Source organism: Chinchilla lanigera, unplaced genomic scaffold (assembly GCF_000276665.1).
Source record: "Chinchilla lanigera isolate Chin_1 unplaced genomic scaffold, ChiLan1.0 scaffold00021, whole genome shotgun sequence".
NCBI lineage: Eukaryota > Metazoa > Chordata > Mammalia > Rodentia > Chinchillidae > Chinchilla > Chinchilla lanigera.
The window spans coordinates 13,274,545-13,287,585 of NW_004955422.1; the positions used below are offsets into that span (position 1 = coordinate 13,274,545).

Consider the following 13,041-nt stretch of genomic DNA (forward strand, 5'->3'; position numbering starts at 1 on the left):
AGGTACCTCGTTCTCAGGACCTGACACACTGGATAAAACGACATTCAACAAAACATATTTTAGGCCAAATAACAGGTCTTGGCGCCGGGCACGGTGGTGCATGCTTGTAATCCCAGCACTCCGGAGGCTGAGGCAGGAGAATTGTTGTGAGTTCGAGACCAGCCTGGGCTACAAAGTGAGCGCAAGGCCAGCCTGAACTGTATAGCAAGACCCTGTCTCAAAAAGACAAAAAAAAAAAAAAAAAAAAGGTCTCAACAAATGCAAAACCCCAAATAATCTTTTGCACCTCATCAGATCATAATGTAATAAAACCAGAAAGCATTACGCAGAAAAACTATAGAAACTATACAAACACATGGAAGATTTTTTTTTTTTTTTTGGAGACAGGGTTTTGCTATGCAATTTGGGCTGGCTTTGAATCTACTGCAGAGCCAAAGTTGGCCTCAAACTCATGGCAATCCTCCTGCCTCAGCCTCCCAAATATTGGGATTACAGGCAGGTGCCACTACCCCATGGGAAGGTAATTTTTTAAAATGATCACTGGGTCACTGAAGAAATAATTCCTAGAATCAAATGAAAATGGAAACATAACATGCCACAGTCTGTAAGATACAGCAATGACAGTTTTAGGAGTATAGTTGTGAGCACCTATAGTAAAGAAAGTTTTCTCAAATAAATACATTAACTGAATCATAGCTGGGCATGGTGGTGCATGCCTGTAATTCCAGCACTCAGGAGAAGTACCCTGTGTTGGAGGCCAGCCTAAGCTACTTAGTGAGTTCAAGGCCAGTCTGAGCTGAATAGCAAGACCCTGTCTCAACAAACCAAAACAACTAGATGATGGATCTGAAGGTCTTAGAAAAACAAGAAAAGACTAAAACCAAACCAAATAGAAGGAAAGTAATAATAAACATCAGAGCTCAAATTAACAGACACTGAAAGAACACGAAGAATAAATAAAACAAAGAATTGGTTCTTTGAAACAGCAAGTAATTATATAGGAAAATGTTTAACATCTTCAGTTATTAGGAAAATGTAAAAAATAACTACATTAAGATTCTATCTCACCCCATTCAGAATTGCAATCATCAAGAATACCAAGACAGACATGGTACATATGCCTGTAATCCCAGGATTTGAGAAACTGAGGCAAGAGGATTGCCTCAACTTCAAGGCCAGCCTGGGCTACCTTGCAAGACCCTGTCTCAAGAAACAAAAACAAAACAAAACAAAACAAAACCACACACACACACCTGGTCAGGATTTAGGGAAAAAAGGAACCCTTAAACACTGTGATAGCACAAGCCACTACATTTATTCAAAGATGAGAGAGCAAGATAAGACTGTGGTTATGGTTCCGGAAAAAAAAAAATCAAAGGAAGATGAATGGAAATACTGAAATTAGTACACTGCATAATACTGGTAAACATCTCTGGATTTCCCATACATATGGCAACAATTCAACCTCTAGTGTAAGCCCATGTCCCTGCGTTTTCTCTATAAGCTTCTAGCACAAGTATACAACGGGAAAATGATTCTAATTTTAAAATAAATGGAGATAGAGCCTCCCAGCAAAACATTAAGAATCAAAAGACTCAGTGGATCCATCTTCCATCACTAACTCCTTTTACTTCACTTGTCAATTCTGCTGTATCCTTACAGTACTCTCAACCCCTCTACCCTCAAAGGAGTTTTCTCTGCAAGCCAGAATAGGTTGTGATCAACAACAAAGTCACATTTTCAGGGTTCACATCCTGCCTCTGTCATATAATAGCAGTGCGGCCTTGGATAAATTACTTACCCTCTCTGTACTTAAGTCTCACTGTCTATAAAATGGACTAACAATAGTATCCATATTATAGTTAACGTGAAGAATTAAAGGAGATAACACATAAAGTTACAGAACGGTGCCTGGCACTTGACAGGTATTTAATAAAAAGCTGTCACAACAACTAAGGCTCAGTTCTTAGCTAATGGCCTAAGAATAATTACTTTTCACCCCTCAAAACTTTGATCTCTTAAGATTCCTCTACTGTCTCCATACAAACTTCTAAACTCACTTCTCTGGTATCGTCAGCTAAGGACAAACACCTTGAAGAAAATAAGTGTTGGAATAAAGAGGCTTGGGGCAGCTACTTCAGACTCATTGGTCACAGAGAAGATATTCACGCAGAGATAAGAATACCTAAAAGCCAACGAGGATAAGATCTAAGTCAATTTCTCAGTTTGGTCCCTGGACTAGCAGCACTAGTATCAACTAGGAACTTGTTAGGCAAATTCTAAGGCACTACTCAAAACAGAGTGATCAAAAACACTGGAGGTAGATCTGGCAATGTTTCAACAAGTCTGAACAATTCCTTTTTTTTTTTGTTGTTTTTTGTTTTTTGTTTTTTTGGGTCTTTTTGAGACAGGGTCTCACCATACAGTTCAGGCTGGTCTTGAACTCGCTTTGTAGCCCAGGCTGGCCTAGAACTCGCAACAACCCTCCTGCCTCAGCCTTACAGGCCTGTGCCACCACACCCAGCTGACCAATTCCTAAAAACCACTGCTTTAAACAAAGATCTTATGGGGAAGGGAAATATCAGACTTCTTGCCTTAGGACATCTGGGAATTGCTATTTCATCAAGGAAGAAATGTTCTTCTTTACTTGCTTATCTCCCTAGTCAACAAAGTTAAGTTATATGAGAACGAAGATTTTGTCTGTGTTGTCACTGAATCCCCCACACCTAGAACTGTGTGGCATTACTGGCTGACCAAAATGCATTAACACTTCTATTTTTGCAATATATATATTTCAAAACATGCTGTACACTAATAAATATGTGCAATTTTTGTTAATGAAAAATTTAAAATAAAAAAATTAAACTAAATAACTACTCACTGCATCATTCTTCTAGTCACTCAGCTCGAAATTTACCCCCTCCTTTTTTTAACCTTTTAACATGTACCTGCCAACAACCTCAGAAAATTTGATCTTTATGTCTTTCACATTCATTAAACCAAACCTATCACCTTCCTTCTGTCTGGCTGGTGAACTACCTCTCACCTGGTATCCCATTTTCTACCTCTGCCAATTCTAATTCATTCTGTGATTGACTGCCAACTGCTAACTTAACAAGACACTTTTTCACATCACTATCCTTAAAAATCCTTCAAAGCTCCCTATGTTAGAGACTAAACTCAAAATCCTACTAAAAATCTAGTATTAATACCTGCAGTGATGCTACTCTGTTGAGCTCCCCAATGAACCACACCTTTGTATTGCCCCCCTGCACTTGACTATGCACTCCACTGAAGACTGCATTCACCAACAGACTGGTAGAAGTGACACTGTGACACTTCAATGCTCAGACCTTAATTGCCCTAGAAGACCCCACTGCCTTTCTATTGGGACACTTACTGGAAGCTCCTTTGTGCTAATCTCTTATTTCTACTTCACAAATGCTTCTGCAAGTCCCCTGAATTAGACACCTTTCTCCACTAATTCCCCAAAGCATATTAATATCTCTCAAAACAAATAGTATACCCAGTATCATAGCTATTTCATTCATTCATTAAATATTTATAAAATTAATATTCTACATGCTATTTTAATGCTATTGTATGTACTGTTCCATATGCTAAATAGTCTTCTGAGGCTGAAAATGTAGCTTAGTTGTAAAGCACATGCCCAGGACACAGAAGATACCAGGTTCAATCCCCAGCACCAAAAAAAATGATTGGGAAAAAGCACTTTTTTCTAACATCTGATATCTCTAAGTGGACCCTTGACTTACGAACTTTTTTCTCTTTGTTTTTCTTTTCTTTTTTTTTTTTTTTTTTTTTTTGCGGTACTAGGGAATCAAACTCAGGACCTTATGCTTGCCAGGTAGGCACTTGTGCCACTGAGCTAAATCCCCAGCCCTGAACTTTTTTCTTGTTATATCATTTAATCCTTATAAATTCTAAAGGTATCTTCATTTTTTTTTTGTTTTTTTTTTTGTTTTTTTTTTTTCCGGTACCGGGAACCGAACTCACGACCTTGCGTTTGCCAGGCAGGCGCTTTGCCGCTGAGCTAAATCCCCAGTCCCAGTATCTTCATTTTATAAAGGAAACTGAGGCATAGAGAGGCTAAAAAATTTACACAATATCATATTGCAAGTGGCAAGTCAAAATACAAATCCAAACATTCTGACTCCAGAGCTTATGCTATCAACCACTATTCTATTCTATACTAACATGCCTTTCACAGATGTGATGAGGACAAGTAAGAGTTTTGATCTCATGACCTCATGAAACTTGCATTCTAGTAGTAGTGCTTAGTGATACGGGGTTAAGAGCAAATGAAAATACAAGGAAACAACATTACTTCAGAGAAAAATAATGCTATGAAGAAAAGAAGTCTGTGATATGACAGCAATGAGGAGTTACTTAAAATAGGACAGTCAGAAGAAGTACCTGGAAAAATATTCAGCATCTCAATACCAAGAAGCAGCAAAGCAACAACCTGGAAAGAGAACTACAGGTGAAGAGAACAGCCAGTGCCAAAGTCCTAAGATACAAATGATTTTAGCACATTTCAGGAAAAAAATAATATGATTAAGAGATGATGGTAAGAACACAATGAGATATGGCTGCAGAATTAGTGGAGGCTTAGATCATACAGGGCTTTTCAGGGCCATGGATATAGCCCAATGGTATAAGAGCCTGCATGGCAAGTGCAAGATCCTGAATTCGATTCCCAGTAACAAAACAAAACAAAACAGGGTTTTACAGGCCACAGACTCAGATTTTACTGAGTAACTGTAAGATTTTAAGCAGAGTAGTTGTATTTTGAAATTAGCTCTGGTGGTTGCATACTTAAATTCTAGAAGGCTAAGCAGAAGCAAGGAAAGAAGTAAAAAGCAACTGCAACAGTTCATGTAGGATATTATGTATAGATCAAATCAACAGAACTTGTTGAGGGAGTAGATGTAAGAAAAAAATATCACAGATGGCTCTAACCTATTAGGATCAGGCAACAACACATACTGAGGTACTATTCACAAAAATTAAAGAAGGACTAGGTTGGAGATTATGCTGATAAACATGTTTTGGATATTATGTTCAAAATACCTATTCAATATCCAAGGACAGTGGACCCTTGAGTTACGACCGGCATGCAGCGTGAACTTGGATTACGACCAGAATTATCAAGTTTGACTTAAAATTAACCAGTTCTGAATTATGACCCAACTGCTGCTTGTGCAGTTGTAGACAAAGACTCACAATGGCAGAAAAGCATATGTGCACATATGCATCAGTGCCCAGATGCATGTATTTGTGGACATGATTTCAATCAGTGCTTTATATAATCACTATAACTACTGCCATCAATGGCCCCCAAGAAGCTAGAAAAGAAGCTAAGGAAGAGAAGGTAAAGAAAGCAAACACAATAAAAAAGAACAGTGCTGTCTTAGTTACTTTCCCGTCATTGCTGAGATAAAATACCCATGCCCAAAATTAAGGATGGAAAGGTTTATTTAGTTTACAGTTTGTGGAGGTTTCAGTCCAAACTCAGCTGGCTCCAAGGCAGGGTGGCCTGGCAGAGGACAACAGTTCACGGCAGCAGAAAACAGGAAAAGCAACAAGGGCATAAAAGGGAAGCAGTGGCAGTAAATAGCCTCTTTTCCTCCCTTACAGTGCATGTAAACTACCCGCCCCTAGGGTAGGTGTAGCACTCTTACCCATAATCCCAGCACTAGACCATGAATCAATCATAAAATCTAGAAGCCCAGCTCATGACTGCATGAGGCTCTGGAGGGGACATCCAGACACAAATCATAACAACTGCTAAAGAAAAGACAGAAATAGACAACTTCAGACCAGTTTTCAGTTCTGAAAAGGTCCTAGTGGGCTATAGACTCTCCCAAGGAGACAAAGGATACCAGACAGCCAGATTTCTGGTGTTCTTGTGGAAGTGGACTCTCTCTGCAAACCATAACCACCTTCCACTTCATCTTCCCTTTTTGTAAGCCAAAGATGTCAACCTGAATGGTGAATACGGTATGAAATTTTGTTTCTGGTAAACTAGGCACATTTTTTAAGTTTTTGGTGAACACACTAGGAAAGTTATTGCTATTTCTAGTAAATTACACACACTGTACAACCCCTTTTTATTATGAAAAGGTTTAGTTAAGGGATGTGTTAAGGAGGTTCGGAATGCATTATGGGTATTTCCATAATGGAAATAGGAAAAATAGTCTCTTGACTTACAACCATCTTGAATCACAACCAGCCCGCTTGGACACACTGAGTTTGTAAGTCAAGGGTGCACTGTAGAGATATCAGATGTTAGATACAAATTTAAATATATTCATAAACTTGAAGGTCATTTGGTATATAGTATATGGCAACTTCACCTAGAATGAAAGAACAGGACAAAAAGGATGGAACTCCAATCTCATGGGCACGTCATTTAGAAGCCACAGAGAAAAGCAGCAAGTGTATTAGCCTGGCATCCTTACACATCAGAAGTTTTGTTTTTTTCTGAGACAGGGTCTCACTATGTAGCTCAGACTGGCCTGAGGGCAATCCTGCCTCAGCCTCCCAAGTGCTAGGATTATAGCATGTGCCATCCACGCCCAGCTCTTTCAAATTCTTTAAAAGGCAGGGCAGTGTCTTTTGGATTTGTGTGGCATCCCGCAAAATTTAGTTAACAGAGACTCAGAGATACTCAATATACTTTCATGAGTAGATGAATGTTTGCCATTAGATTTCTCAAGCTTGCACTGCAAAAATACAATATTTGAAGGAAAAACAACAGGCCCTCACATAGAGTAGGCATCCAAATATTTGTTTAATGAATAAAAAAAAAGTTAGACTGTGTTTTGGTAGGCAGACTTAAGTACTCGTTTTTCCAGGGAACACAACAAGGACAGAAAAAGGCACGCAGTGGCTTGTCCCCACACTTCTAACCCAGGAATAATCACAAACACCCTGAACTCCTTGTTTCCTACAACAGGGTAGAGAGGGGGCAATGGCACTAAAGGCTGCAAAAAGAAGGTGCTTCCAACCCGCGCACGCAAGGAGAATTCTAAACATGTATTAAGCACTAACTATATGCCAGGCACTAAGGTAAAAGTATTAGAATACAACAACAAAACAGGCTGTATTCCTTAAAATACTTCCATTCTACCTAAGGAGGAAGTTAACTATTACATAAACAGCATAAAGGCATATAATTAAATTTCTAAGAATGATATGAAAGTAAAATGTACAGTGGAAACATGCCACTGCATAAAGCATTAGCTCAGCAAGTTCTAACATAAGATACTGTATCTAGGACTGGGGATACAGCTCAGCAGCACAGCACCTGCCTGGCAAGCATAAGGTCCCGAGTTTGATTCCCAGTACCTTAAAAAAAAAGATACTGTGGGGCTGGGGATTTAGCTCAGCGGCAAAGCGCCTGCCTGGCAAGTACAAGGTCGTGAGTTCGGTTCCCGGTACCAGAGAAAAACCAAAAAAAAAAAAAAAAGAAAAAAACAGGTACTGTACCTATGCTACATAAGTATTTTACATAAGATATTGTGAGAAAGTTAGTTTGGGAAATGGGAATATAGTGAGAGTTATCCTGGTGGACACAGAACATGTATAAAGGCCTTAGGTATGAAGGAATTTAGGACAATCCAAATCCTCAAATTTAAAATGGGCCAGTATATGCTTGGCCACACCAGTCAAATTATAGATTTTCTAAAGCTTAACCCTACGGTATAGAAGTAGCCACGGAAGGGCTTTAAGCAAAGGAGCACTGGGATCAAGCTGATAGATCTGTGTTTTTAAAAATTACCTTGGGGGCTGGGGATTTAGCTCAGCAGCACAGTGCCTGCCTGGCAAGCGCAAGGTCGTGAGTTCGATTCCCGGTACCGGAAACAAACAAACAAACAAACAAACACAAAATTACTTTGGATACTATGAGGAAAATGAAGTGAAGGTAGAAAAGGCTCAAGGTGACTAATTAAGAAGCTACTCTGTATCAGTGTGGAACACTGGAAACAGAAGAAAGTGGAGATTAGATAGATGAGGAGTATAAAAAAAAAAAAGATGGGGATAAAAATACTTAAGAACAAGAAAAAGCAGCCAGCGAGCAATGCAGATGGAAAACTAGGAAAGCTTAGTGGAACTGAACTGAAAGGAAGAATGTTTCAGTTAGGAAACGGTCAACAGTGACAAAAACCACTGAAATACTGATGCCTAGGGGGAATCTCTGATGATACCACTACACCAGGGTACCACAGGATACTGACACTTAGTTTTCTAGGCCAGCTCACAAAAGCTCATTTAACTTCAATATAGGTACTTACACTATAGCATTACACTACTTTAGTTTGCTATGAACCAGTATAAAGGTGTTAAACACATAAGACTCAAGAAACACAATGCAGCCAGGTGTGGTGGTGCACACCTACATACCCAGCACTTGGGAGTCTGAGGCAGGAGGACAGCTGTGAGTTCAAGGCCAGCCTGTGCTACACAGCCACACCCTGTCTCAAAAACCAAAAGCAAAAATAAAACCACTACAATGCACACCTTTAAATCTCAGCTCTTCTACTTACAGCTTTGTCTGTGCCTCAGTTTCCTCATTCATAAAAGGTAAGAAAAACTACCTTCCTGAGAAACCACTTTGAAGATACCACCATGTACTACAGCAGCCATTGATATTTTCCTACTAATCTACCCATAACTGTGTAAAGTTTGTAATGTTCCTATCCTATTTCATAAATGGATGTATGTTTATTATTATGTTTCCTACAACAACCATTGAGAATAGTTAATGATTTTTCAATAGGTCACTCATGTATAGCTCTATTTATTTTCTTTAGAAGCCACTTTGAAGATACCAAAGTATAGCACAACAACTCTTGATAATCTCCTACCTCTTTTGTCTCTAACGCACTATTATTTGTCCATTTGTTTTCCTGAGAAACTATTTTGTAGATAACAATATGTAAAACGATAACCATTGATAATTTCCTACCATTTTGTCTGTAATTTGCTAAGTCCCCCCTATTATTATGTTATCCTTCTTTTACTCTTTAAAATAAAAAAAATAAAAATAAAAAAAAGATGGGGGGGAGAAAAACTACCTCAAACAATTCTTGTGAGAATTAAATAAATTAATGTCACTTAAAACAGCAGCTAATACAAATTAGTTGCTCATGAGCTAAGTGACAGCTACTATTACAACAATGTACAAGAAAATACTTTCTGAACTAAGAACAGAAATTTGTTTGAAATAATCTTTCACTAATTTCAAATTGTTTTTTCTCATAAACTTAATCTTTGAGACTTTTTTACTTCAAAAACAAAACTAATTCAGAGACTGGGGATGTTGAGACCCTGCCTCAATCCTCAGCAACAAAACATTTAATAAATTTTTTTTAAAACAGGCATTGTGGCATGCGTCCGTAATTCCAGCATTCGGGAAGCGTAGGCTAGAAGATCAACACAAGTTTGAGGCCAGCCTGGGCTACACAGTGAGTTTAAGACCAGCCTGAACTATCAGGTGAGACCCTGTCTCAAAAAAAAAAAAGTTTTTTAAACTTCTTCAAAATGTATTCAAACAAATATCCTTCACATAGAAGACGAACATTTTATTTATTTGTTTTTTTGTGTGTGTGTCTTTTTGAGACAGGGTCTCACTATGCAGTTCAGGCTGGCCTTGAGCTCTCTTTGTAGCCCAGGTTGGTCTCAAACTCGCAACAATCCTCCTGCCTCAGCCTCGTGAGTGCTGGGTTTACAGGCATGCGCCACAATGCCCGGCAGAAGATGAACATTTTAAAGAGAAGCTATTTTGATTTTTTTGGGTAAGTTCCTAGCACACTCAATATGTACTCATAATATGACCAGAAAAAGACTAATGTATTAGGAATCCTAAAAAACAGGTGGCAAATAAATCTACTTAAAGTGTTTCCATTCAGTCACTTTCTAGTGCACATTCAAATATAAGCACGTATATCATCACTCTTCCTGCTCTGCACAAGACATCTGATACAGAAGGTGACAGGTCTATAGGCTCCGGATGACCGTCCCTTCCAAAGGCACCTAAAACAGCTCCCCAAGGGTACATGCAACTGCATGGTGACTGGCAAAGGACATGTTCATTCAGCTCCTACAACTAAAAACAGCGTAAGTAAATGGAGATTTATATAACAGTTTCTGTCCCTGAGCTTCCCAAATACCCAGCAAGTACCATTTTAGAAATTTTCTGGGGCTAGAAATCTCTCTGTAATCCCCACTTACGGAAAAATGCTGGAGTTCTCCATTCTTTTGCTAAAGTAATACAACTATCTAATATTTAACTGAGCTTTTACACCCAAACAAGTATTGCTTCAAACCCATGAAAAATGTTCACCGTGGGCTTCACCGTGGGCTTTCCCGTGAAGTGACGAAAATGATGCATTTTGAGGCCAAGCAAAGACATAAAGTAGGATGTTAGATCCGACCTCAGTAACAACTGAATGTCACTACCATCTGTCACTTTTTGAATGGGGTACAGGAAACAAGGTGACAGACAGGCTAATTCTTTATGGGTAAGTATCCATGTTACATCATCACAGCTAGGATTCATTTGCACCTTCAGAAGAAACTGCCACAAAGGGAAACAAAAACATTTAACTGATGCATGAATTATGAAAAAGCTCTTTAAACTGTTACAAAAATAGAGTAGGCCTCTGAAATGCAGGATGTTTAGATACCAGATATAGCATTTTTTGATATAACTGAAATCAAAGAGGACATTTGCACAGCTTCAAGAATAAAATGCGGTACAATGAAGAAGTGTGTGCAGCCCTGTACAGATGGCCTCATCCTAACACAAGATGTTAACAAAGCAGGTTTGTGAGGAAGGAGGGAGCCTGCATTTTTTGTACTATGATTTAACTGACCTCACCTTTCAAAAATATTTTTAAAGGGGGACCGTTGTTAGCATTTAAAAATGAATAACTTCCAATAAATAGAAAACATCTCAGATGATGTGTTCCAAGTGAATCTACCTAACTGTTTTCAAAGATGTTTCAGAAGTCATTCTGTACAGTACTTTAATAAATAATATTTGGAACACGTAACAAACAGATTTTAGTTTCTTTAAATATTCTGCTAAAAGCAATAACAGAAATAACCAGATAGCATTTCAGTTTCATTTACCTCATAAAAATTTTTTATTTAAAATGTAAAACCTGCTGCACAAACTGGGCACATGTCTCTAATTCTAAATATTCAAGAGGCTGACACAGGAGGATTGCAAGTTCCAGGAAGGGCCACACAATTTAGTGAGACCTTGTCTGAAAATAAAAATAAAAAGGGGTAGGGATGCAGCTCAGTGGTAAGTTCAATTCCCTCGTAACACTCTCTCTGTCTCACATTCTCTCTGTGTGTCTCTCTCTTACACACACACACACACACACACACACACACACACACAGCTGCTCAAGGTCTGGGGATGTAGCTCTGTGGTATGAAGCTTGGTTAGCATGCCAAGAGGCTCTGGGTTCAATCCCCACTACTGCAAAAAAAAGAAAAATGTTGCACAAATACCTATCATTATTGATCATTGAAGAGAAAATAATTTTAATTTGTAAATTATCATATAGAAAGCAAAAACTATTTGAAAGTAATCATTAAACTGCCACCAAAAAAATAACATATGGGCCAAACATTTTTCAAAAAACTCAAGATGGCTTACTTATACATACTATAAAATTACAGCTATCTCTGAAAGATTTCAGCATATAATCATTTAAGTGCAAACTGTCACGTCGTTTGTTTTTTAAATCCCAGCTCTTTTAAACAAAGAGCCTAAAACTGTCTAGGAAGGGTTATTTCACGTTTCTTGAAGCAAAATTTTTCTCAATCTTTCACAACTGTCCCCAAATACAATCCTGGAAACAAAGACTAGGTACTCTTTGCAACTATTTTCCAAATCATGAACGTGGAACTTTAGAAAAACAAAGATAACCCAGAGCACTAATGTATAAAGTGTGCGTGTGTGTTGGGGGGGGGGGGCTCTCACTTTTGTTGAGAAAATAAAGCAGAAATCTGATGAGATCATAAAGCCACGAAGCTTCCTGTTGGTGGCTGAGGATGAAGTCATTAGCAACCCAGGATTCCCCAGTCCTTCTAATCAGAAGCTGCACCTACCAGATTCAGTATTGTTCGAGAGAGGTGGCTTTAAAACAGCCGGCTCCCAAATCCTCCACACCAGACCACGCCTTCCAGTTATTCAAGCAGACCGTTTCAAAGTGTGGCACTACCACCATTTCCCGCGAGCTTAAATATCAAGCGGGAGTCCACGCTTTAGACTCCTTCGGTTACGCTAAAGGGAAGATGAGCTGAACCCCGCGCTACAGAACTAAGCCGAGATGGAGAAGCACGCTTCGGTCTTCAACCCTGATGGCCTTCACGGACCACCAGCCCCCCAATTTCTTCCCAACTCTCAGTCAACCCCAAGGCACAGAAGGCAAAAAGAGATTCCTTACTTCCTGCTGTTGTTCAAAGGGGGAGGGAACCCCAGAGCAACTCTGAACGCGTGGAAGAGAAATCGCTTCATCTTGGCCACCACTGCAAACATATGTCACCCAGCCCCAGCTCGGCGTCCGAGCCTCGCCAGGCCCCCTCCCTGGCCCCGCACCCCGGGGTGCTCCCATCGCCCTCCCGGGTCCCCCAGTGTCAGGAACGTGGCCCCGCGCCCCTTCCCGTCCCACCCCCAGCCCCCAAGACCACACTGCGGGCCACCCAGCTTCCCATACAATGGAATGTCACGGCCCCAAACTCTCCAGCGCCCTCCTTACTTACCCCTACCCCCGTGCCAGTCCTCGGGCTCCCCGACACCGAGTTCAGCTTCCAGCTCAAACTTCACCATGTGAGTCCAGGACCGGAGGTGACCGAGTCCCACGACTCGCGCCCCGTCGTCCCTCGGCCGCGCTCCGGCCCGAGCCCGGGGCGCCCCCACCCAGCCGGGACCACCCCTCGGGAGTCGCCGGCCGCCTCCCCGAAGAGGGCGAGCGAGGGCTCCCCGGCCGGCCC

General features: G+C 40.1%; 1 protein-coding gene across 1 annotated transcript in view; it reads right to left on the reverse strand.

Moving 5' to 3' along the window:
• Positions 1–13,041, reverse strand: part of Qser1 (glutamine and serine rich 1) — a gene marked incomplete at its 5' end in the record, with an annotated part of 80,586 nt that extends 67,545 nt beyond the window's left edge. The window contains 2 exon segments of the mRNA XM_005384170.2: positions 12,495–12,576; positions 12,811–13,041. Coding sequence (XP_005384227.1) covers positions 12,495–12,576; positions 12,811–12,877 — 149 coding nt within the window.